At 36.8% G+C, this 26,334-nt stretch overlaps 1 protein-coding gene across 6 annotated transcripts in view; it reads left to right on the top strand.

The window, feature by feature from the left end:
* CDK14 (cyclin dependent kinase 14) overlaps positions 1 to 26,334 on the top strand; it is a 763,966-nt gene that overhangs the window by 669,130 nt on the left and 68,502 nt on the right. For all 6 annotated transcript variants that reach the window (XM_064380407.1, XM_012450847.3, XM_064380410.1 and 3 more), the window contains 2 exons: positions 2,581 to 2,720; positions 8,113 to 8,256. In XM_064380407.1, the coding sequence (XP_064236477.1) occupies positions 2,581 to 2,720; positions 8,113 to 8,228 (256 nt within the window). In that variant the 3' untranslated portion in view covers positions 8,229 to 8,256. The remainder of the gene's footprint in view (positions 1 to 2,580; positions 2,721 to 8,112; positions 8,257 to 26,334) is intronic.

Genomic DNA, 26,334 nt, shown 5'->3' with positions numbered 1-26,334 from the left:
ACAATAATTGATGGAATTACAAGGAAAGATTGAAAGAAATCTACCACCACAGTGGGAGATTGAGAACCACCACCACCATTCTAACAATCTGATAAAGTACACTTATGACTTCAGATAAAACTTTCAGTTAAGATATCATACATGATCTCCAAAAGTATCATGTCTTAACAACTTAGGTATACCAAAAAAAAGTGGTTTTAGTAGTGACAAAGGCTCTGATGTTGAAAATGCATGTGGAGACTTAGAATAAAACTAAAATTGTATATAACAATTAAATATTTCTATATTAACTGAATGTCACAAATAAAAATTTGATTATTGACAAAGTGTAGTCAATTTAGGGGGTAATGGGATTGTCTTATATTGATGAATTCCTTATATGTGGCATATACATTATATTTAAATATAGTCAACAATTTACTGCAAAAACGGGATACAACTACAAGTGTTTATAATTCTTCAAGATAGTGAAACCATGTTTCAGATGCGATTCATGGCTTTTTGGAACTGGAGGGACTGTAGATATAATGTGGTTCATTACTATTTTTCAATAGATGGGAAAACCAAGATCAAAAATAGTATGTGTTCCTTTGTATTTCCTATATTTTACGCTCTTGACTTATGAGTTAAGTACTTGTACACCAAATATTGCAATCACCTTTCTCTTCTTGTATTTACATGCAGTGTAACCACATACAGTTTGGGTGATTAATAATAATATTCCTTTTTTCTTTTAATAAAAGTTACTTGTTTGAATTTAGGAAAATAGTAGCAGTATTAAGCCTAAAACTCAGATCTAGTCCTAATCTGGTTGTTCTATTTTATCAAAACTATATAAAATTGATATGAACATACCATTCACCATAATTAACTATAAACTGTACATCAATATAAGTACAACTTTTAACCATGAAGTCTATCTCAAACTTGGCATTTGATTTTTAAAAAATATGAATGAAAAGTTGTATGAGTGATAAAGTCTTAGGAAGAGGAAAGAATAATATGGATGGCCCTGGGCCCTCTTAAAGGGGGAAAAATAACTGTGAAGAATTTTGAGAATGCTTTCTTTCTCTGTGGACAGATTTCTCTCTTCCAATGAGAGGCAGTTAAAACCAATCCATTGATCCATTTTTTCATGAACAGTCATTACAGCAGCCAAACATTGAACCCATTTGTGAATCCTTCATATAAGAAGATTAAAGAGAGTCTCTTAGTTTGGATCTTTGTGGTAATATTTTTCTTTGCTTTTCCTTTCACTACCCAAATTCATTACCTCCTCTTCTCTTCCTCACTCCTGACTACCTCCATCCCTAACAATTTGAAATAAATACTAAAGAACTGCATGAGGAGGTGAAGGAGAAGATTGTTGGTCATTGAGGAAATATGTTTTTTGGCTAATTGTGTGTTTAGTAGCTTCAAGGATTTTTGAAGAAATACCTACTGGAAGGTGCAGCTCTCCCTCACCCACTTCTGGCTGCGTCTGAGAGTCACTGTACATATTGCACCGGTTTGCAGAAACTGGAGAATCCATTGGGAAATGCTTTTAAAATAACCTGTGAGAGAAAGAGAGCATGGCATATGCAAACCACTTTCGAATCAATGAGTTCTGGATGGATTAGAATCTCCTCTCAACTTGCTACCCAAGTAATCCACTGCCATCTCTGACTCCTACTTGTCTTCTACCACTACAAAATAGCAACTGTTACCTTCTCAGACTATAATAAACACTAGTGTTAACAGTGCCTACAAAAGTGCCTGACACATGTTCAACTATCCACAAGTGGTAGCCATTATTAGGAATACTTTTATTGTCATTATTATAGCAATAATTATGCAGTTTTGATTGCTCTGAGTAGAGAAATAGAGGTTCTATGAAAAGCAAGGCTGGGCTGGACTGAGAAGTGCTGCTGCCCATTTGAAAGCTTATACTACATGAAACACTTTATTGTTAGGCTTTTTTTTCTGTAATCTTGAGACACATATTTTCTATCTACTGTTGTTTTAAAGGTCATCTTGAATCAATTCAGCACCTTATCATCTAAGCACATCCTCTTTGCTAACCTGTGTATTAATATTATGATAGTTGATATTTGTCAGGGCACTGTTTCAATAATGTTATATTCAATGCCAGAAAATGTAAATTCTTAGAGGAAAGGAAACTTTAGTAACTGGAGAGTTTAATAACAGTTTTATTTTAATTCTCCTAGGTATTTGTTATTAATTTTCTATAAATATATCCAGATGTGTGTTGAGTACATAGATCCTATGAACAAATTCTAGCAACTTTTCGATAAGTTGTCTTCTGAAATTTTCTGCCTCTGGACCTAGTTTTATCTTTTCTGAAAGTATCAATTATTTGCCTAAGTAGAAATATTTTAAATCAATTACACTGTGATATCTAGTGTAAAAGTAAGTTTGAAGTAACAAATATTCTAAGAACCAACGTGAATTTTGCTTCTGTTTATTTTTAGCAGGTAATTTGTTTTTCTAGCCAGAAATAAATTGAAATCCAGAAAAATTAGGTAAGCTTTAGTGGATTTTCTTGTTTGATCTGACTTCTCCTTTTGCTCATGTTTTTAGGCTCAGCTATGTGAACCATGCAGAGGATCTGGCCTCCAAGCTCCTACAGTGTTCCCCAAAGAACAGACTATCAGCACAGGCTGCCTTGAGCCACGAGTATTTTAGTGACCTGCCCCCACGGCTATGGGAACTCACCGATAGTGAGTATGACAAATCTACAACATCCATTCCAAGCAGAGTCATCATTTTATTTTAGCATCTGTATGTAATGTGTATACAGAGATTCACATATTTGTATGTGCACAAACATAAGATAATGTGTGTTTGTATATTATTACAGGTGTTTGTGTGTGTGTGTGTAGAGAGAGAACAGAAGAAGGGGGGCCATGTGTATATGTATTTAGTGAAATCCTGCCATTCATTTGCTAGCTTACCAGACACAGGAAGAAAATGGATTCCTTTTTTGCTATCTCTGCTCTGCAGTCTGCAGCTGTGCATCTTTGTATTCGATTATGTGTGTGTCCAAAAAAATGATCTGAGCAGTCATAAAGGAAAAGGAAAATATGATTTACATATTTAGTGCTTTATGCATACAGTACTTTTTAACTGGCTGCAGTACACAGAGGAGAAAATGATTCATTTCTGTTTGATTCTCAGAGACCATCTTGGTTGTAACAATAACCTTAAAAAGGGCTGCTATGCAGCGAGCTGAGGAACAGAGTTGGCAATTGGCTAATGCGCTGAATTGACATGTACAGACTGAAGACATGTAATTCATTTTAACTGCTAATGCTCTTGGTATTCATACAAACAGCTCTTCTCTGAATCTTTTAAAACAAAATACATTCCTGGGTGGGTTTTGTTTTGTTTTTATAAAACTCTTCGTATTTATACAGCCTTTTAAAATTACATTTTAAATATTTGGGGGAGGATTTATGGCTGGGAGGATCTCAGATTTATTCCAAAGTGTGAAACAGAATTCTTGTGAAATTTCACAAAAACTATTGCTGTCAGAATATTTTTGTTCAATGGTGATATGTTCTTTCCAAAGAACAATTAGAGGTATTTCTTCTGTACCCTTTTCAGATTGCCTTACAAATTAACATACTGCATATATGCACTAATATTTATAATGTGTTAATTAATCCTTGGTATACATCACTTATGGTAGACATAACGATTATTTCTTCCTTCTCTTAGATTTTAGCCTTTTTTCACCCATCATAATATTGGATTCTCCTTGATGGCAATAACCCTTTATTTTAGAACTAAGTTCTGAGTACAATTCCTCTTGGATATTTCTATCCTAAATCTTTTTTTTGATATCCCTCATTTATTTCTCATTACTTTGTTTAACCCTAAAGTGACTATAGATATATTAATCTACTACTCCCCTTATGCTTAGCAAATCCTCATTAACACTTCACATATTCCCAGCCCATATTTACTCAATACTCTGCCGCACTTCATTTCTAAAGTCTACTAACTGTTACAACACCTATCCTCAATTTTTTAAAAATTAAAAATGAAATCCCTATGGGAAAATAATGAATTGGTGACACATCTTTCTATACTGAAAAAAAAAAATGACACAAATAGGCCCACTAGTTTATGGCTCATCACACTCAAACATATGGTTTGTTTTTCCATTTAGTGTAACTTGTAACTTGATATCATTTCTCCTTGGTGACATCTCAATCCTATCTGACTTGATGATTGAGTTTAAGCTAGGATTTTGATGGTCTATGAATTCTGAATTCTGTAGTAGTACTTTTCTGTTAATATGGACTTATTACCCACTTGCCACTTAGTTTATCAGCCAGTGGTTAAATCCAGTTTCTATCAGTGAGTAAATGCCTACACATTATCACTCGGCAGCAGACTGCCAAGGGAGACAGCCTCGTCCCCGTCATTAACAAGCACAATGTATGCAGAACACCAGAGGGGAATTAAAACCACAAAAAATACCTCAGGGTGGTATTTTTAATATGAGAATTTAATTTGTAATTTCACAGATTAAGAATTTTGGCTGCATTAATCCCTTTATCAGCTCACAGCAGGCTATTTGCAGAAGCATAACCATAAGGCGATATTCATTGGCAGAAACACGTCTTTGCATAACGTTAAACATCAGGAGCAGTGAAACCTTTTGAAGGGGGGAGAATAAAGATGAAAAATCATTATATTTTTAAAGCAAGATTCTACTAAATGCCTCCAGTAACAATTTTGAGTTACAGAAATGCTATTTCTGTGTCCAGAAGATAATCATTATGAAGCATAAATCCAGTTGCAAGAAAGGACAATCACAGTATTAAATACTGCAGTCATTTTCATTTAGAACAACGTGGCTGTACTTGTAAACATGTTTACAAAACAAAGAATTCCCAGACTTTGGAGACTTTAGGAATTAGTTCCTTTAAGTGAAATGACTGGTTTGGGTGACTTATTGTCTAGGTTAATATTCTACAGACAATATTTAGAATTTTTTTTAATTTTTAGAATTAAATTTCATGTTAGCGTAGAGTCTTGTACAAGTTCACCATCCGGCAAAGGCAGCAGTGGCGGCAGTGGCAGCAGCGGCACCTGTAATACCCTTACGTGCTTCTTTTTCAAGGAGATTTGGGAGGAGGTCCACCTGGAAAGAAGTGCTGCAGAACCAATAAATGGATTGTCTTAGCAACCAAGCTGTAGTTTAGGAAACTTGCTGTCTTAGTTTGCTCAGACTGCAGTAACAAAATACCATAGACTGGGTGGCTTAAACAGAAGACATTTCTTTATGTTGGGGATGGGAGGTCCAAGATGGAAGTGCTAGCAGATTCGGTTCCTGGTAATGTCTTTCTTCTCAGCTTGTGGAGGGACAACTTGCTGTGTCTTCACAGGATGAAGAGAGCAGTCTCTCTTCCTCTTATTACAAAGCCATTAATCTCATCATGAGGGCCCCGCCCTTATGACTTCATTTAACCCTAATCCCTCTTAAGGCCCCATCTCCAAATACTATCACATTAGGGGTTAGGGCTTCAACATATGAATTTGAGGAGGGACACAATTCAGTCCATAGCACTCTGATTCTTAAAGATGGCTCACAGCACTTTGTAAAGAATTTCCACAAGAGGAAAACACTTATGCAAGCAGGAAGCAAAGTCAGGTTAAAAGGAGAAAATGAGAACAAAAATAAGTTACAAGTAGATTTGAGCCTTCTTGGCTACTGTAATGTATCAGACCCTGTGAGAAGGGCATCAAGTGTTGTTGGAGCCTGAGTAACACAGAGCCCTGCAGTCATTTCATGGATTAGTATAAAAATGAAATTATGGGCTTATGTCACACACTTGCTTTGGAAGAATACGTAATAATGTAATATCTTTCTTTGTTGTACTATTCCTTAAAACCTCATCAGGTTACATAATTTATGTACCAAATTTTAGAGGTACCAAAATTTAGAGGTAACGTATTAGTGTGCCACTGAAGCAGGAATTACAAAAGCACAACGCAAGAATAATGGTACAGTTATCTGGGGATCCGGCTGTTAAAGCTGGCTAATTCTGGTGGCACCCTGTCATTCTCGCTCTGTCCCAAAACCCCAACAGCTTTGCCCCACTTCTTCTCAAAGATTTAATTGCAGGGAAGTAAATGGAGGGCTGATTTAGAAGAAATTCATTACTTTTCCCAAATATACCATAGGGCATTCTCCTGCGTATACTATCAAGTTACATAAATAATTGAAGCTGAACTACCCTTGTCAAAGTAAATGAACAAAATACACTTCATAGCACAGAGTCCTTGATTTTATTACACTCATTTGCTAATTCACAAAACTCAAATTCAGTTTAAGAAGGCCAATAAATCGGTACAGTGTGAAGAGCATTGAACTGGGAATCAGATCACTTGGATTGCAGCTTTAGCTCCACTGTTAACTAGCCAAGGAACTTTGGACAAGTGCCTTAGTCTCTCTGGGCTTCCCAATTCTCATTTAAGGAGCAAGTGAGATGGACACACTAGTCTCCAGGGACCTTTCTAGCTCTAGAGTTTGTAGGTTTTCCCACATTCCTGTACATGTTCTATCGTCCTAAAATAGCATGATGCTCTTAATGTAGCTCTGTGCCATCTTTTTAAAACTAAAACAGGTGCACCCATTTCACACGTATTTGCTGCCTTCAGTTCCTAGACTTTCATGCTGTCTTGAGTCATTTCCGACAAGGCTTTTGTGTTCACAACACCTGGTTTTAAAGTCTCTATCCATTGGTCTTTTCCCAGCCTATCGCAGATTCAACACAATTGACCACCATCTCCTCCTACTAACACTTCCTTCACTTGGTTTCCAGAACACTGTTCTCTCATTGCTTTCCTGTAGTTTAGAAAACTAAAGTCTCCTCTTCATACTCCTTTGCTGATTTCTCCTCATTTGCCAGACCTTTTACATTAGAGCGTCCTGGGGCTGAATCCTCAGATCTGTCTATCTACATGGACTCCCTCGAGCCTAGGTGATTTCATCCCATCTCATGATTTAAATATCATCTATACACTGACAGTTTTCAAATTTCTGTCTCCAATCCTGTCTTCCCTGATTCCACTTGCATATCCAACTGACTCTCAGCATTTCCAGTTGGCCGTCTAGTAGGCCTGTCACACTTAACCTATCCAAAACGGAACTTGTCCTTTCCCTCAGACTTGCCCCTTCTCTAGTCTTATCCTTGTTAATAAATAGCAGCACCATTCTTCCAGTTGATGGAAGTTATCCCTGAGTTATCTTTTTTTTTATTGCACTCCACATTCAGTTCTTCCACAGACCCTGTTGTTGCTACCTTCACAGTATATCCAGGATCACGCCACTCCTCACTTCACTGCTATCAGTCACTCACCTGCCCCCAGTCACTCACCATCTTTCACCCATATATTTACAGTCACCTCCTAACTGGTTTGTCTGCTGCTCTTCTTGCCTCCTTAAAGTCAGCTCTTGCCGTTTCCTCTTATGGGTTGTGCTTGTTCTCCCTCTAGACATATGCATGGCTTGCCCTGTTACCTCATTTGGGTCTCTCCATCAATGTCCCTTATCAGGAGAGACTTCACTGACCTCCTTCCACCCTAAAACTTCCAGTTTCTCTTCCCCACTTTATTTTTCTTCATAACATTTACCACTATTTAATATATTATATCTGTTTGGTTGTTTATTGCCTGTCCCCCCAACTGGACTCTGTAAGAACAGGGATATCCTTTCATTCTGATTTATTTACTGCAGGATTCTGAAATTTCCAGAACAGTGTGGGGCTCAATAAATATTTGTCCAATGAATGAAAGAAAGGCACAAAGGAATGGCAAAAATATCTTGTTCCCCAATCTAATTTCATTGTTCTAGATCAGAGAAATGTGGGAGATAGTCTAAGCTGTGGATTTGAGGGAAAGACAGACTGTCCTATCATATGTTTGCTCATGTGCATAAATGTGTCTGTTTGACCACCTGGCATTTCCAAATCAAAACCTACCATGATGTTCAATGTTCTTGGCATCCAAACTTGCATCTCAGTCTCCTGCTTTTTAAAAGATGATTATAAATCATGTCTATAATATATAAATGAAAACTTCTTATTCTGTCCACAGTGTCTTCTATTTTTACTGTACCAAATGTGAGATTGCAACCAGAAGCTGGAGAAAGCATGCGGGCCTTTGGGAAAAATAATAGTTACGGCAAAAGTCTATCAAACAGCAAGCACTGACGAGCAGCACATTCTCAAGAGTGCACAGGTAAGATGACTTGATTTACATGGAAAGTAATATTTAATGGATATTGAACAGATTCTTTAAATGAAATGTTTCAGACTCATTTTTTCACCAACTATCCTATGAGTCTCTTGTGTGCATTATGGTGTTCATCAGACCTTCTATTGAGATAGAATGCAGTCAGTTATTTCCATATTTTCAGGCACCTACTAGATTCTAAATAAAATTATACTTAATCTTACACTTTTATTTATGTAATCATTGGCAAACCACTTTAGTTATAAACAAATCATTTTAACTACTCGCATTCCTCATGGAGAGTGGAAAAAGGTTCACTTTGGGCAGTATCTAAGCCACAAACCTACTTTGTTTTGCCCACGCAATTTTTGTAATTAGTTGTTCTCATTTTAAAATGGGAAGATTATACTCCGAAGTCTAGATTTCTGGTTTTCCTTGAAAAATGAGCAACTCTAGCAATATTGCCTTCACATTCCTACCAGAAGTGTTTGTGTGTAACGGAATCATTGCTACCTCCTTTGGAGGGAATGTAGGCTTCCCAGTTTAGTCTAGGTCCCATCTGGGCCAGTTCACCTATGTCTGATTCCCGTCTGGCTCCTGGTACAGACCTTATCATGATGAAGCTTTTCTCTTTTACTATCGATTCTTTGTCCACTACTATTCTGCAAATAGGAAGCATAATCTAAACGTGGCAACCTCTAGTCATGTCAGCCTGGTCCAGTCATCACATCACATGTGCTACATAGTGACCAGCGTGGGATGGCAACTTCTGAAAAGGCCATCTTTCTTGATTGCCAGATGGAAATGCCTAGTATATATTTTGGAAAATTTTTAGTATATATGTAATTTATACGTATATATATATATCCTTAATTTAACACAATTCTCTGAAGCAAATAGAGAAAAAATGTTACTGTAGGAAAGGCTTTTTATTTGCCGATTTATATAGAAAAGTGTTTGTTTGTTCCTTGCTCCAGCAGATATTCAGTAATTAAGTGTTCAGACCAGGCACGGTGGCATATACCTGTAATCCCAGCCCTTTGGGAGGTTGAGGCAGGCAGATGGCTTGAGCTCAGGAGTTTGAGAGCAGCCTGGGCAACATGGTGAAAGCCCGTCTCTACGAGAAATACAAAAATTAGCTGGGCATGGTGGTGCTATGTGCCTACAGTCCCAGCTACTTGGGAGGCTGAGGTGGAACAATGGCTTGGGCCTGGGAGGCGGAGGTTGCAGTGAGCTGAGATTGCATCACTGCACTCCACCCTGAGTGACAGAGCCAGACCCTGTCTCAACAAATAAATAAATAAAATAAGAAGTGTTCAAGTAACTCAAAGAATATATGCAGCATTGCAGTAGCACCTCTTCTTTCCTCCCTCTCTTAGTTTGAAATATGTTAACAGGCTAAATTGATAGCAGGGTAAAGAGAGCAGATTTTAAACTGTATACATTGTCTTGTGGGTAATCTGAGAGTATCTTGAGCTACTTCTGGACTTAGCTTTTGAATACCCTCAACATAGGGGTCAATTTTGGCCTATCAGGTCATGGTGTCAATTTATGAATGATTTTGAGATAAAAGGTTTCCAGATAAAATATGATATATAAACAACAGTCAGATGTTACTGTTAAACTTCCCACTCCATAGGTAAGTCTTCATTCTTCATGTTATTTCTTCCTGTTGAATAAAAAGCACAACTCTTGGTTGCATTTGTACTCCCACTCTGAATTTCAATTGGTCAGACAAAGAATAGGGCTGAGTTTTTGACAAGCTACCTCCTGGTATTGAGAATGGTTTTGATTCATGAGGGTTACAACACATGCTTTTTTAAAGTATTTAACCTGCATTATCATAATGAGGATCCTGGCTTTATAAATCCCTTAGCCAATTCAGTGGAACAAAACAAAAAGTGGACTTTATTTGTGCTTCTGCGTCATACACACATGCACACAAGCAAGCCTGAATTTCAATTGTAAGGCTGTGTTCCTTCGTCTTGACTCTTTTGAGATCTGCTGACCTGAGCCCAGCCAGTCAAAGCTGCTAGAACGTGTTTCAGCTCAGCTCCTCCTTGTGAAATCAAGCTCACAGAACAGAAGCATTGCTCAGAAAGTCTCAAAGATTGCTAATTAAAAAGGGATTTTTAAAAGGCGCTCAGAACTGCAATTATCAGTATTTAAAAGCCTTTACAAAAATGTAAAAATGTATTTTCTTCACGTATATTTTTTAAACCAGATGTCAGATTATATCTACACAGTGGAAGCTTTTTCTCTAGAATTATTTGATAGCAATACAAATATTTTTTCTATGAGTTTTGCCTTTTTCACATCAACTTGTGAAGCTTTTCTTTTTTGTTTGTTTGTTTGTTTTTTGAGACGGAGTTTCGCTCTTTTGCCACACTGGAGGAAAGTGGCGTGATCTCAGCTCACTGCAGCCTCTGCCCCCACTCAGGTTCAAGCAATTCTCCTGTCTCAGCCTCCTGAGTAGCTGAGATTACAGGTGCCCACCACCATGCTTGGCTAATTTTTGTATTTTTAGTACAGACAGGGTTTCATCATATTGGCCAGGCTGGTCTCAAACTCCTGACCTCAGTTGATACCCACTTTGGCTTCCAAAGTGCTAGGATTACAGGCGTGAGCCACCACACCTGGCCAATAAAGCTTTAATATTATTGTTGGTGTAGTTTTCTTCCAAATCCAAATGCCTCAGTTGATTCAACATAATGCTGAGGAAACGACTCAATTTTTTTTTCTCTCACAAAAGCTTCAGGGAAGACAGATTCTAAGAGTTTTCTGTCAGTCAGCAGAAAAGGAAATTATTTTAATGTCTCACCTTTGTGGGGTTTTTAAATAAATGGAGCCATCTTCGAGATCAAATAATATATCAGATTTATTGGCCTATTATATCTTATGGAATGGCCTTACCCCAACCAATACTGAATATCAAATTATAGACATTATAGAGCAAAATGTCTACGTAGATAAGGTATCCTTAGAGAACAGTCTGTAATTTCTCAGACTTTGATTTTGCTGTTGCTGTTGAATTCATTGACTGTTTGGAGAAGACTTTGGCATCTTAAATTTTCTCAAATGTCCCAATTCTTTATAATGTCCAGAGCGATTGGGAAGGAGAGGGAGGCCAAAAGGATTGGGGGCAAGGAAACTAAGACTGTTGGCCGGCATTTTAACCACTGGTCTTTGGGGAGTTACAAGGAGGTAAATGTGGAAGACGCGTTGTGTTAGTTCTGTCTTTGAAATGATAGAGGACTGAGTAGACAAGAATGTTTCAAGTCCTAATTTTTCTTCCAAACCTCAATGCCAAATTATTTCTTTCCTTGCATACTAAGGTCACTTCAATTATTTAGTTAATAATGCTGGATTTGCATAAATTGATCTTAGTGGAAAGTCTAATGAGATGCATCTGGCTTTGCAGCAGAAAGCAATTTTAGTTTCAGAGTCTTGTAACCAAATTAAATAAGAAGAAAACCATAAACACCTAAGTTAAAAAATGGGGTGGATGCCACTTATCAAAATACTGTGCTTCTTACATTTTGTTATCCTCTGAAGATATTAGCAGACTAAAGATTTCATAGATTGTTCTTGCTCATTTTATCAACACTGTTGGGTAAGACCCTTCAAAAGTCTGAGAGAGCCTTAAATATACATAGAAATTTTCCACAAGGAAAAGACCAGAAGCTGTATTGAATGCCACATCCATTAGGATCACTTATACTTGGCATAAAGTGAAACCAAACACACCCCTCTGGTGAGCTTAATTTTCCTCTTACTCTAAACTGGCATAGAAAGTGCATGGTCACTCTGTCTACTTTAGCTGAATATAAGGGATAATAAAGGTCTCTATTCTTTTAGATATCTGTTTGTAATTTTTCTGAAATAGTTTGTGCTCGTTATGAAATAATTCTTTTCAATGAATCAGTTGCTTTTCAGACTGCATGCATATTTTGGTGACCCTCTCCTTACCTTTGAGACTATTATTTTTGCAAATCAACATTGTAAAGGAATTACATGATAAGGAAAAAAATATATCAGACCCTCTACTTGGTCACTAAGCAGTAATTTCCTATAAGTAGGTTGTTAAGTAAACAGAGTAGAATGCTCAAGGAAATTTAATTAAATGAGATAAAGATTTTTTTAGAAATCAGATTTTAGAACACAGTGTACTGGTGCTTAAGACTGTGGCAGCTCTGTCTGAACGCTAGTAGAACGGTGGTTCTTACTCTGTAGGCCACCTAGAGCTGCCTGCCATCTCAACCGCCATCTCAACTCTGGAAACTGCTCCTAGAAAACAGCCACCTATTGCTCTCCTCCATGCTGTGACATTATGGCGGCTCACTTTTTCTGTCTCTGCATCAACTAACACAGCTTTCATGTTCCCTTCACTTCAGGGCTTCTGCTGACTTGTTTCTGCTTATTCATGGATCCTGCTTATTATCATTTCTCTTTGTCCGTCTACTTCTGGGGCAGTCTACTGCTGACCTCTTTTTGCCTCAGATTCAAACCCTCCCAGAGAGTGGCTCTGATTGATGTAGCCATCATCATGAAGTAGAGAGCAAAGCTGTTGTGTCAGTCACCCCCGTAGAAACTACTGGCTGACTGTAGGCTGCCTTGAGGTCAGGCTCTTAGCCCTGATCCAGTCAGCTGAGCCCAGAACTGGGTGGCCAGCCTGTTTTTAAAGAACCTTTTGGAAGAGGCCACTGGGTTTAGCCCTTCAGAAGCTTGGAGAGGCTTCTGGGAAGCAAGCAGTATAGCTGGAAAGTGCCTTGCCTGGCCTGTATACTACTGAGTGAAAAATTAGGCAAATACAGAGAGAAACTCCAATTCTGATAGTGTGATATCTTCATTGCATGATATTTTTGGCTATTGACTAAAGGTCCTTTTAAGATGTGTTGCATTTTCTCAACTATAGACACAAAAGGAGATAATATCCACTAGCACTTTTCACTGTATAAGGAACACAAGTGTTAGATCTAGGTTTCTTTCAGTACCAGGAAGATTTCTGGGTTTTTCTCTCCAAAAACTGCCATTTTCTGCATGATCCTACAAATTTTTTTTCCTATTAAACAACTACAGTTTTATTATTTCAAATACTTCATGTAGTTGAGAACAGTTGTTGAAATAATGCTCAGAGGGAAAACAAACCTTAGTGTTCTTTGCATGTTTTGTCTGAAAGATTCCCCAGTTGTTACCATTACTCCCACATGACTGCCAATTAAAAAAACACATCATATTTGGGAAATTAACAGCACTTTGAAACTCAAATGCATGATGCATATTATTAATATCCAAATGAGAAGAGGCTGGAATGCTGTTAGTTTCCCCACCTCACCTCCACCCTGCCTTGCCTTAGCTTCCTCTCTACCCTGGGGAGTCTCTTCTCTCCTTTAAATGCTAATGCAAGTTTGTTTCTTCTCTCCTCCTTGTCCCTACCCTGCCTCTCCACCCCTCCTTTTCTTTGGGTCAACTCTGATCTGTACTCTGCACTACTACCACCCTAACCCCATGCAAGGGTAGGCAAAGGACTCGCAGACTATCACCACCTACTGAGATTGTCACAAAGCAGAATGAAAATAAAGTTATATCATGCTTCCTTCAGAGTGCATTCTTAAAGCACTTTTGTGTTGTTTTATTTTGTTATTTGTTTTTTTTTTTTTAAGAGACATCTCATTCTGTTGCCCAGGCTGGACTTCCTGTATTCAAGCAATTTTCCCACCTCAGCCTCCTGAGTAGCTAGGACTACAGGTGCGCACCACCACACCTGGATAATGTTTTAATTTTTTGTAGAGATGGAGTCTTGCTATGTTGTCTAGGCTGGTCTCAAACTCTTGGCCTTAAGTGATCATCCTGCTTTGGCCTCACAAAGTGTTGAGATTATAGGCATGAGCAACTGTGCCCAGCCTTCAAGCTTTTGTTTATTTTTTTTATATTAACATAATTTCAGATCTATAGAAAAGATGAAAGAATAGCACAAGAATTCCTGATACCCTTCACCCCGTCTCCCAAAGTGTTAACATTTTACTACATTAGCTACATATGCTTTATCATATTAATTCTCTCTGCCATCACACACAAATGTGTGCACACATACATTGTTTCACTAAACCATGTTTGTTACTCAAATGAAGTTCCATTGTCTTTAAATATTTTACTGTTTTTCTTAAAAACAAAGAATTTAGAGTGATTTTTAAAATAAAAATAATACTTTTTTGCCCTTTTTTTCCTGTTTTTCCTCCAATTGAAGGTTTTAAAAAGCAAAGTGGCTAAAAGAGTGGAAACTGGCTGATGCTCCACAAATTGGTTCATCAGCCCATGGATCCTTGAAAATTGACTATATTTTTGTGATTCAGCATTTCCAGGTCAAATGAGCTTTCAAAATGGTGAGGGGCAGGGGGAATAGCACTTGCATCTTCTGACTTCTTAAAACCCAAATTAATTTCTTAGGGACTATTTAGTCAGCAGCATAATATGAGTGAAGCTTTCTTATAAATAGGGGGCCTAAGCTGTGATGTGAATAGTAACCACAGTATTCATTACAAGGAAATTAGTAATCACATATAGAAAGTAGTTAGAATCAGTTCAGGTGCTCTATTTTTCCTTTTCATTTAATGTTGATTCTTATGAATTTGGGATACAGAGGGAATTGACTATGCCCTAAGTGCACTGTATTGTATTATTAATACCAGTATAGTGGCTGAGTCCCACTAGACAGTCTTTGTGGTCTGCTGATACTCTAAGAAGTGTCTAAGCATAAAAGGAGGCTGTTTGAGTTGAAGTGGGCCGATGGTCTGGAATGACATTTGAATGCACAGAGGACAATGTCTAAATGACAATGTCGAGAAGGGAAGGCAAAAAGAAGCTGGAAACTATTCCCGCTGTCCCACGGATATTCGTCGTCCTCCTGCAATATTCTTCACATGGGAGCTTTGTCTGGGTAGAAATGGGGAGCGGAATCAGGGAGGGCAAGACACTGGGGTCTGGGGACAAGAGCCAGGGTTTCAGGTCCTTAAACACATTAAAATTCTAGATGGATAGCAAATGTAATGAAAATCGCAACCCTAATGTGTTTTGATAGACAAAGTTAAACCCTTTAGCTAAATTATTACAAATATAATTAACAAAAAGTTTGCAATACTCTGAATTGCTTCATGAATGAGCCTTTAAGAGCATCAAATTGGTTGTGGAATGGAATCTTACGAAATTTAGGATAGCTGCTTCCTCTACTAACCTACACACACACCCCACTCATAAGCTAGAAAGAATAATTTTTCAGCAGTCCTAGAGTTGTTCAGATCACATCATAGATTAATCAAAGGTTACTTTTCCATTTAGGGAAATAATATACACAGTCTGGAACAAAAACAATGCAAAAGTTAGAGTCATTGGTGGAAATTTATCTCATTATGAAAATCACCCTGTATGCCAAGCATGGAATCAAATACTGACTGTTAACTTCCCTATTTGGGTGAATTTTTTTTCCTTTAAATTATCACCATTCTCTTAATGTAGTTTGCATTATGTATAGTGCCCTTGGATTTTTAATTGCTCTGGATTATCATTTTCAATGCAATTAGTAAAATGCCCTCAATTACATATAATAATTACTGTAAATGGGGCTATTGGTCTAATTACTATAAATGGGGAAAGATGTGTGATTATAATGTGCAATTAAATCATGTACAGTATTTATTTTACATTATTACATACAATGGTATAATGATAACACATAATTATATTGTATCTTTCCTTGGTCAACAAATCTACTTTATATTAAGATACCTAGAATTATGATCCATTGCCAAATTAATCACTTCCCAGATCATTCTTTCTAAAGTCATAGAGTTATTCTGTGGGCCAAGGGCCCGCTGAGTTTAAATATAATTAAATAAACTGATTCTGCACAGGCAGGAAATATCTGGAAGGAAAAAAATTATTTTACCTCTATTAGTTAAGAATGCCCAGATTATCCTTTTTGTCAGTGTCAAGAATTTAATCCTCCCTGAGCCCCGTACCAGCCTCCACCGTACCTGTTTGTTTTTATGTGAATATGTAAAAATTAACACCCCTAAATGGTGGCAACATTTAAAATATGCCTGAGAAAAAATAGGTTCTTTCTTCACTGTGGCAAATATTATAATCATCCCTAGTTTACAAATGCACACTTAACGAGCTTATAGCACATAATTAATTCTGCAAAGGATGCTGTTTGACAGAGTGGGATTATGAGAATTGCATATTGATAGTAGTGGCAGAAGAAATAAATCTGTTTTCTCTACGTAAGGTAGGGTATTCTTGTGTTCTTTAGAAACTGGCACATCTCAGAGGTGTTGCTCTCAAAATGATCTCAGGATGGAAAGAAATCGGTAATTACAGAGCCAGGCATTCAGTTGTGTCCTAATTTTCCCACCAGTTTTTCAGTGTTTCAGCTGCCTCGGAGACTTAAAGTATTCTCATTAGGTAGCTGCAGAGGCAGCCGCTTGCCTACTCCCTCATTCTCTCACTCGCTTTTCCTTTTTTTTTTTTTTTCTTCCATTCCTGCCTTGGGAGTGACTGTGAAGATCATTTGGTGGAATGATTGGCAGGTTAGAGGATTCGATCAGATGAGTTCCTCTTAGTGCAGGTCAAAAAGGCTAGTTAGCAGGAGCTGTCGAAAAATGCCAGCAGCATTCGAAATGGGAAATGTCATGACTTCGAGGCAGGGGGTGCCACCTGGAACAGAAAGCTCTCAGCTCATTAGCAAGTTACAGGATGCAGGCTTAACTGGAGGGAGCAGGGAAGGAAAGATAATACCCAATAGGGAAAATGATTGTGAAGTGGAATTGATTTCATGTATAATTTGTTTATCACTAGAGGGGACAAATGCTGTCCTTCTGACATGAGCGGAGGAGTGTGGACTATGAATGAAGCAACTTAGCATAATCTCCAGGTTGAGCTTTGGATTTAAAGAATGCAAACTTCTTTATTCTTAACTGTGGAAATGATCAGGTCATGTTACATTAATTAAAGCTGACATACTCTCAAATGTTTTATCTGGGCAATTGTGGCAATTTGACAGAAACGGATAGAGATGGGCAACTTTAGAAAATAAGAGGGATTTTTCCCCCCTCTGCTAGCATGGAAGACTAGCTCAGTTGCATACTGAATTATAACAGGGTTGGTGTTTATATTCAGGGGTTAGCTAAGTTGCACAAATCAAACCGGGGTTCCAGATTCACATGCAGTCTCATTGATAGAAGAGACCACATGCCCTTTGGGAGATTTGTATCTAATCCATGTGAAGAAATATATGTACATTTCAGAATGTGACTACCATTTTTGGTACAATGTTAAAATTTTAACCTCTTTTTTTTTAAAGAGAAGTTCTCCAATTCCATTGCTACCTAGATGTCAGTTCATCTAGAATTTAATATTCTACTATAAAGTTAACAATTTACAATAACCTTATTTACAAACAAAACTAAACTAAAAAGATGCTGTTATAGAGGAAATTAATCTGCAGTTTATAAAAAGATAACATAGTGGCAAAACAGAAAATAATATTGCTTCACATTTATTCATACTAGACTCCAAATTAAACGCTTCCAGTGTTTTTACAATGTATTAACTGAGCTTTTGTGTAAAGCCTTCTTTTAAACATAAATTTCATCCGAAAATGTATTTTCTTTTGATAAGAAACTTTTATGATCTCATTTATCTTTTGGCATGCAGATCTTCATCTTGTTAAGTCACAAATGCCACAGCTGCAAGTCTTCCTGGCTGAACACTGAAGGATGTTTACTTAGCATCCAGATTCTGGTTAAAACGTATATTTTCAAAATGTCTTTGCCTTGGGTTTCTCTCAAATATTGAGACATTTTATGAGGCAGTTATTAAATAGCCAAGGCTTGTTTTATCAAGCAGCCTCAGACTGCTGTGTAACGTGAATAAGAATCTTAAAACCTCCTAGTCCAAAACACTGGTGCAAAATTCATTCTATTCTGTATTCAGCATAAAAAGCTTATCATTAAGCTACTGTATATAGCTGTCAAGATATACTGCATTAGTTCTGTCAAATATAAAAATTTAAACATCAATGTGAATCCACTCATCTCCTCATTTGGGAATTGTATTGTGTAGTCCAGAAGCTGGCCTTGAAAACAAATTTTTTATAGAATACTATTTGAAATGGTTCACCTAACATTAAGATTTTTATTCTTTCACAGAAACCCAATTTGTTAATAACTGACAGATTTATTAGATTAATAAATAAATTAGTTTGAGAGGAAACATTGTCAAAAAAAGTTATAATGAAAGAATTGGGTATAGTTGTCTACATGTAGGTTTACCAGTCTGTACCTTTAAGTAAGAAGCCCTTGCCTCTCAAGACAGGCAAGTTGAAGGTGCCTGGCCCTGAAGAGTCAGGGGTGAATTGGTAGTGTTTGTGCATGCCTGGTCTCATTGCCTACCCTTTTCTCAATTCTCTATATCCCCTCAATTCTGCATTCCAAACTCAGCTCTGCACTCACTGACTTCTTAGACTCTCCACTATTTTGCATTCTCCTCAATCCGTCTCCTCTCCATTAAGTAATCTCTGGTACATATTGACATTCTTATATTTATCATACTCTTCGTTGAACCTTTCCACAACTCTATGGATCGAGTAACCATGTGTTAAAAGTCTCACTTTCAGGTTTGTGGGTTCTCCTCAGAAAAGGTCCGTGGGTACTAAAGAAAAGAAATGGTAGTTTTGTCATGGACTTTATGTTAGCAGATCTCAAAGTGTGGTCCATATACCCTGTGGATCCCCAGAGGCTTCATGGGGTCAAAACTGTTTTCATAATAATAGTAAGATATTTGTTGCCATTTTCACTGTGTTGACATTTGCACTAGTGGTGCAAAAGCAATGGAGGGTAAAACTGCTGGCTTCTTAGCATGAATCAAGGCAGTGATACTAAACTAACTGTATTCCTGGGCACTGTATCCTTCACAACCACACAATTGCAATTTTGGGGTGTGAAGGGAAGCTTCACTTAATAATATTCTTGATGAAGAAGTTAAAAGTATTGATTTTATTAAACCTCTACTTTTAGGTAAATGTCTTTTTAATATACTATGTGACTAAATGGGAAGTTTGCATAAATCATTTCCACTGGATACCTAGTTACCACAGTTGTCTCAAGGAGAAGCTCTTGTACAGTTGTTTGAGTTACAAGCTGAACTAACTGCTTTTTTCCAGGAACATGGTTTTTACTTGAAAGAATGATTGACAGGAAAAACTATAGTTATTCAAACTTGGGTATTTGGCAGACATTTTATCAAAAGGAACCAAAAGTGAGTCCGTCACCCAAGCAAAACAACCAATAGTATTTGCTGATAAAATTAGAGCATTCAGTAGAAAATTTGAATTTGAGAACACTGTGGATAGCTTTTATTTGCCACTGTGAAGTGGACAGTCTCCAAGAAACTTTTCTAATGAGATGGTGGTAGTATAAACAAGTGTGATTTTTTTGATATTGTATAGTGAAATGTGTCAACCTTTGAAATATCTGCATAACTCACTAAATCACTGTTTTCCAAGTGATCGATGCATGATGTTAGCAAAATAATACATGGATAAAATACTCACTGAAAGTTTAAAATAAACCAACAGATATTAAGGTAACAATACAAAGAGTTCATTGATAACAGTTTCAGATTCTCTGGTATAATTAACCCTTAAGAAACTACCACTTGTTGAGTTTTGTTGTAATATAAAAGAAGAATATATCTGAAAGGGCTATTAAATACTTCTTTTCCAACTACTTATCTGTGGTGGTCCCATATTTTTGTCCTTTGCTTCAACCAAAACAATATATCATAATAGATTGAATGTAGAAATATATTTGTGAACCCAACTCTCTTCTATCCAGCCATTCATTAAAAAGATTTGTACAACTGTAAAGCACTGCCACTCCTCTCACTAATTCTATTTGGAAAATACGGTTATTTTTATTTAAATTATGTTTTTATGTTAACATGTAATGAGTTCTTAAGTAAATATTTTTTAATTAACAGTTTTAATTTTGAATATAGTAAATATCAGCAGCTACAATTCATATAAATGAAAGTCCTTAGGGGGTTCCGTATAACTTCTGATAGTATAAAGGGGTCCTAAGATCAAAAAGTATGAGAGGCACTGCTCTATTTCACAAGTGCCATGCATTAACTCTAACATACAAGTAATGTTGGTAACATTTTCCTTCTTGAAAAAATTACTATTCAGTACAAAATTTTTTTTGCTATATGAAATGATTCTAGTTCTATCAATTTAATGTCTCAATTTTTCTAATGTGCAATAGATAAAATCCCTATTCTTGTGTTCACACAGGTATCATCTGGCAATGACAATAGAACATCATTTACTATACCTCTTGATGACTAGTAGACCAAATCTTAAAAGACCTTTACTGTCTATTAATCTTAGGGGCTGTGACTTTCCTTTTTTATATGCATTAAATTTGATGCTGCATGGAGAGCCTCTGACCGTTTAATACTAAATCATCAGGCCATTTTACATAGCTTGTTTACAGGACTCCGAAAGTCTTTCAGAAAACTTCCATTAGACACAGCATAAGTGCAACTTCATGTCAGAAAACGGGACTTGGGTCTTTTCTTACCGAGATCCCATGAAGTAACTCGTGGAAATCTGGGCACATTTGGGGTTTCAGAATCCAAAATATCTAAACCTGAGTAGCAGTCAGTCAGATTAGGGCTGTGCTTTTTTGTTTTATATTTGTTTTGTTTTTGGAACTCTATTTTGAAGTACTTTTAGATTTTTTAGAAGAGTTGTAAAGCCAGTACAGAAGGCTATGTCCTTAAACCAACTTCTGCTAATATTAACTTTATTTTTTATGACCTAAATGCTTTTGAAGAGTACTGTTCAGGTATTTTGTAGAATGGTTCTCATGATGCTTTTTCATGATTAGACATGGGTTATGGGTTTTGGAGAAGAATACCACTAAGATGAGATGCCCTTTCACCACTTCATGTCAAGAAATACATGATATCCACATAACTTATCACTGGACATGTTGTCCTTGATTACACATTAACACAGATAAAGTTTTAAAGCCAATGTAATATCCAGGATGTAAAGTTAGAGAAGCAGGAGGTCTGGGATAGCTTCTCAATCAAATGGAAGGAACCCTAGATGGTTACTGAACTGACAGCAAGGCTGCCTGATGTCAGAATCTAAAGAGAGAGAGAGAGAGAGAGAGAGAGATTACTCTCAAGGTTTTGACTTTCTACATGAAAATGGGTGGAAATGGAGAAGGAATCACCAACAAAGAGAGGAGTGTCTGAGTTAAGAACCCTGAGATGTTCCAGCCTTTGACTCAGGATTACTCAGGATCAGTGATAGAATTTAGCAGGGCATCTGACAGAGTATGGAATACATTTTGTAAACATGAGTAAAATGTGGCTACTTTACAAATGTTGGGAACAAAGCAAGTGTTAGCCCTTTGATATTGAAGTCACCTGTTCACTTGTCTTTCTTCCCTACTGGAATCGAAATATCAGAATACAGGAACTTGTTTACTGTTTTGTCCTCATTTCACCATTATAGCTCCCGTCTCCTCACATGGCACTTAATTTATGCCCATTAAATATTGTAAAAATATTGACTTTAGTGAATATCTAGGTAATTCACCATACGGCAATCTCCTGCTCTTTCAGTAAGTATTTTTTTTTTTAGCAACCACTGTATTGGTGCTCTACTAGACAATAGTAAGAAGACAGTTCTAGCTTCAAGATACTCACAATTTTGGGACACAAATGCAGTCTTTTAAATTTCAGGATGATAAAGGGTATAGCAGAACTTTGCGTGAAGCTATATGTGAGGGCAAATGAGGGAAAAATTAATTTTGTTGGAGGAGGTTGCAGAAGTTTTTCCAAAGGAAGAGATTTTGAACAAAAGAAGGCATTGGATTTTGCATAGGCATACAGGAAGAAAAGGATATTTTCAAAAAGAATATACAAACACCAAGAACAAAGCTGTGTCACAATGTGCAGCATCTTTAGGGACGGATGTGATAAAGCTAAGGGACAGGGAGATAAGGAATGAGAAGACATGGACTGAGAAACTCACCTGAAGCCTGATTCTGAGGGTCTTGAATGACATGCTAAAAAGTTTGGATTTTAATGTTGTTGGCCATGGAAAATATGTATGACTTCTTGGTCAGACAGAGAAGAACCAAAACCTTCAAGCCAGGAGATCCTTTAGGAATCATTTAACAATGCTAAAAGATGTACTTTTTTTTCTTCTTTGAATTTGTTATGTTAGATCATGTCTTTAAAATAAAACAAACAAGATTCCATTCACATTTATTCCTAATTTAATGTTAGCAATTATACCAACACTTACTCTTCTCCTTCTATTCATCCTCCAGCCCTGACATTTTGTAACTCTGTTATAAGCATGGTTTCTTGATGATACATTTATCAGCATGTTACAATATGTTTCTTAAAAGTAATATGTAAATTCTTTTAGGTGAAAGAATATGCCTTTTCTATTCACATATCTTTTGTAAAATGAGTAACAATCCCCTTAGTTTAAATTTTGTGAATATATTAAATTTCATATATTAAGATATATTGGCACCATTTGGGGGAAATGCAAAAAATGGAAAAACAAGTTTCTAGGGATAATATTTTAAGATCATTTTCAAAGGTGAAAGAAATGTTTAAGAATTTAGTATCTTCATGGTCTTATTTTTTGAATAAATTCACACTCCTGTCTATGTTCTTTAAGTCCCTGTAAGAGTTAACTGTAGTTTCAGGCCCAGTTTTGCCTAAACACAAATACACTGTGAAGTATTTAACAATATTAAAGTCTGTCTAGCCAGATTCCTTAAACCACCTTAATGTTTAGTAACTAACTAAAATTTTCAGTGATTATGATAACAATGAAAAAAATGTTGAAACAACTAATGTAAAACAGATAAAACAAATTATTAAGAACAGGGTAGACCATTTAAATATTTTTAAAATCAGTAAATTAAAGTTTACCAAAGCAGATGAAATATGATAGTCTTCAAAATTACAGTTATTAAGGCAAAGTAACATGGAGAAATACATGTGATAAAGTGAAAGAAGTAGAATATTTTCCTTGTACATATAAAATTTATACATAAAAATGAGTGAAAGGAAGTACATTGAACTGCTATGTCCTTATTTTAACATAGAAAATGGTTTTACAGATTTTATTGTATAATTAAGAAAGTTAGTTAATTTACATTTTTATAACAATAGTAGGCTCTCACTATATTCCAACCTCAGAGTCCCCTTGGATGGGTCCAAGTTCTTTGATGCGATCTCATTACCAGATTTTCCTCTGTAGATCTATGATGAAGAGTCAGATACTATGCAAGCTAAGCTCATTTTATAACCACAGGGCATTCCATAAGTTAACATTTAAAGTACTTTCTATTACCCCTAAGAAATGCTGAAAATTAATCCTAGAAATAGCAGTATCCAGATGATTAAGAGAGAGCATGAAAACATAATTTAGCCAAAAGCAAAAAGAGAAGCTAAAGGAGTCCTATTGGTATAAGAATTTGGGACTCCAGATTCTTCACCTGCTGCTAATATCAATGGGCTTCCCAAAAGGTGAGGGTTTTGGGGAGGTTAGGGGATGTTGAGTCTTTTTAATGAAACAGTATGTGCTTTCCTATGCCAAGACTAATTCTACAACATTGCTTTGTGGGTTGAGAGGATGGAGATGTTGCAAACAGCCAGTACTGTTTTCCAGTTTGATCCACTTGACTATAGCTTAACAGCTTATAGCTAATGGAAAGTCTTTGAGGTAAATAATTTTTTTATCACTTCACCTCACTCGCCAAACATCTCCTGATCATGACATTGTTGATCTACCTGCAAGAACATAATGCAGTCCTCAGAGGTCCACTGCCCACTTGCCCAGACCTGAACCTTTTGCAAAAGGTCAGAAATTAAGATTCTTGACCCTATTTATTTCTTATCTGCAGCTTAAGGGTAGAGAGACTGGGGAGGCAAAATCATTATCTTTTGTTTGTACTCTTTGTAATGCAGAGTGAAAATAAATTTTGAGAACAATTCTATTAAGAAAATGAATTTAAGCTGGGCACGGTGGCTCACGCCTATAACCCCAGCAATTTAGGAGGCCGAGGCCAGTGGATCATTTGAGGTCAGGAGTTCGAGACCAGCCTGGCCAACATGGTGAAATCCTGTCTCTACTAAAAATACAAAAATTAGCTGGGCAGTAGTGACACCTGTAATCCGAGCTACTCAGGAGGCTGAGGCAGGAGAATCGCTTGAGCCTGGGAGGCGGATGTTACAGTAAGCTGAGACCGCGCCACTGCATTCCAGTCTGGGCAACAGAGTGAGACCCTGTCTCAAAAAAGAAAAAAAAGAGTTTGTGGAATTTTTTATTGTGTGTATATGGAAACATATCTTGAGACCCCAAACCAGCTTATTAATTGGCCATTTTATGTAATATTCAAATATGTATGTATTTACATATTTGTATACATATATATTTCTGTCAGCAAAAGCAGTGTGTTTCATTTTTAATTTTCTTTCACTTTCTTGTGACTTTCCATGCAAAGCTTCATCATTCAGTAAGCTCTGCCTTTTGAATCGTTTATTTTCCTATAGTTTCCAATTTCCACCTTCACTTCTTTATTTGAAATGTTACTAGAGAGAAGCAAAAACAGAAAATTAGGGGGCAGGGGTTTGGGGGTGAAAAGAAGGGAGAGGGAGGAAGACTGCTGAGGGGAAAAAAAGATTTAAATCAGAACTAGAATGAATGCTTCACTTCTTAGCTTTTAGCACAATTACCACACGTTAGGAAATATGCAGGGCATAGTTAATTACAACTCAATGAGCCCCTTTTAGAGGCAGTGGCAGGCCCAGGAATCTGACTGTCAGAGCTGTGAAAGATATTGAATTGGAAGGCTGGTCTCAGTGTCAGGCATAGATAGTCTACACGGGTGAGCCAGACAGAGAAAAGATAGCTGGGTAAGAGTAGCCTCAGACAAGGGAGCCACATATAGCATTTGCATACTTCCTGCAAAGGGGGTTTAATCCAAAGAGGGAGATTTCAGTATTGTCAGTTATGCTTTGTGCGGGGTGAAGAGCAGAAGGAAATCAGCTGAAGGGTCTTTTCTCAAAGCCTTGGTCCCAGCCTTGAGGTTGTCCTAGCAAAGTTACATTCTTGAGGGTTGTTTGCACACTATTGGCTGTTTGAAGATCTTCTAAACCCAAAGGGCTCAAAGCATCCCCCTTTGCCAGCACAAAAGAAGGGAATTTGTGTGGTAAAAATGACTTGTGTTGCAAACTGAACCCAAGCACCCTTTGTTCTTACACAAAATACTCTGAAGTTCCAAGGATGTCTTTTAGAGCTGGACTCAGTGAGTCATACCATCAAAGTGATTGCAGGCTAGAAAACCAGGTAAAACCAACCTACACTTGTGTCTTTCTTTGCCAGCTCAAAAGAGACTTGTGTACTTCCTAAAGAAGATGGCTCAAAAAAATGAGGCAGAAAATATTTTTTTATTGGCATGGATCATTTTTGCCCTATTTCCTTATAGCATTTTCTGATAAGTGTTTATGTCTAAAACAGAGGCAGATTATTTTGTCAGTTCAAGTTGTCTTAGCACTCGAGCAGCCTTATCTTTTATTTTGCAACATGAGTTTCTGATTTTGATCTGTGTCCAGTTTTCAGAACTATGCCTTCTTTTCGAAAATACGATGTCCTATGTGGTATATGATGGTCTACTCTTCACCATAAGTTTTTCTGATAATCCACACATTTACAAAGAGGAGTGTTTAATTATCCAGATACTTATGGATCCAAAATCAGGGCTCGTTTCAACTTCACTAGTTGGTTTGAGCCTTACTGCCCATAATGTCTATAGTTCAGGAAAGTTATGTACTAAAAACATAGACTCTGAATTTAAAAAACAGCAATGTACTTATTTATAAGGGTAATATGGGTAGTTGTGAGTACCTTTAAAATTTGTAATCTTCCACATGAAGCTAATGCTTCAAAATATGTGATATCTTAACACATTTTATATATATACA

This window comes from Aotus nancymaae, unplaced genomic scaffold (genome assembly GCF_030222135.1).
Source record: "Aotus nancymaae isolate 86718 unplaced genomic scaffold, 86718_ANA_hifiasm-v0.15.2.pri h1tg000025l, whole genome shotgun sequence".
Classification (NCBI taxonomy): Eukaryota; Metazoa; Chordata; class Mammalia; order Primates; family Aotidae; genus Aotus; species Aotus nancymaae.
Note: the sequence above shows the minus strand (reverse complement) of the source record. Positions and strands in the feature narration are given on the sequence as shown.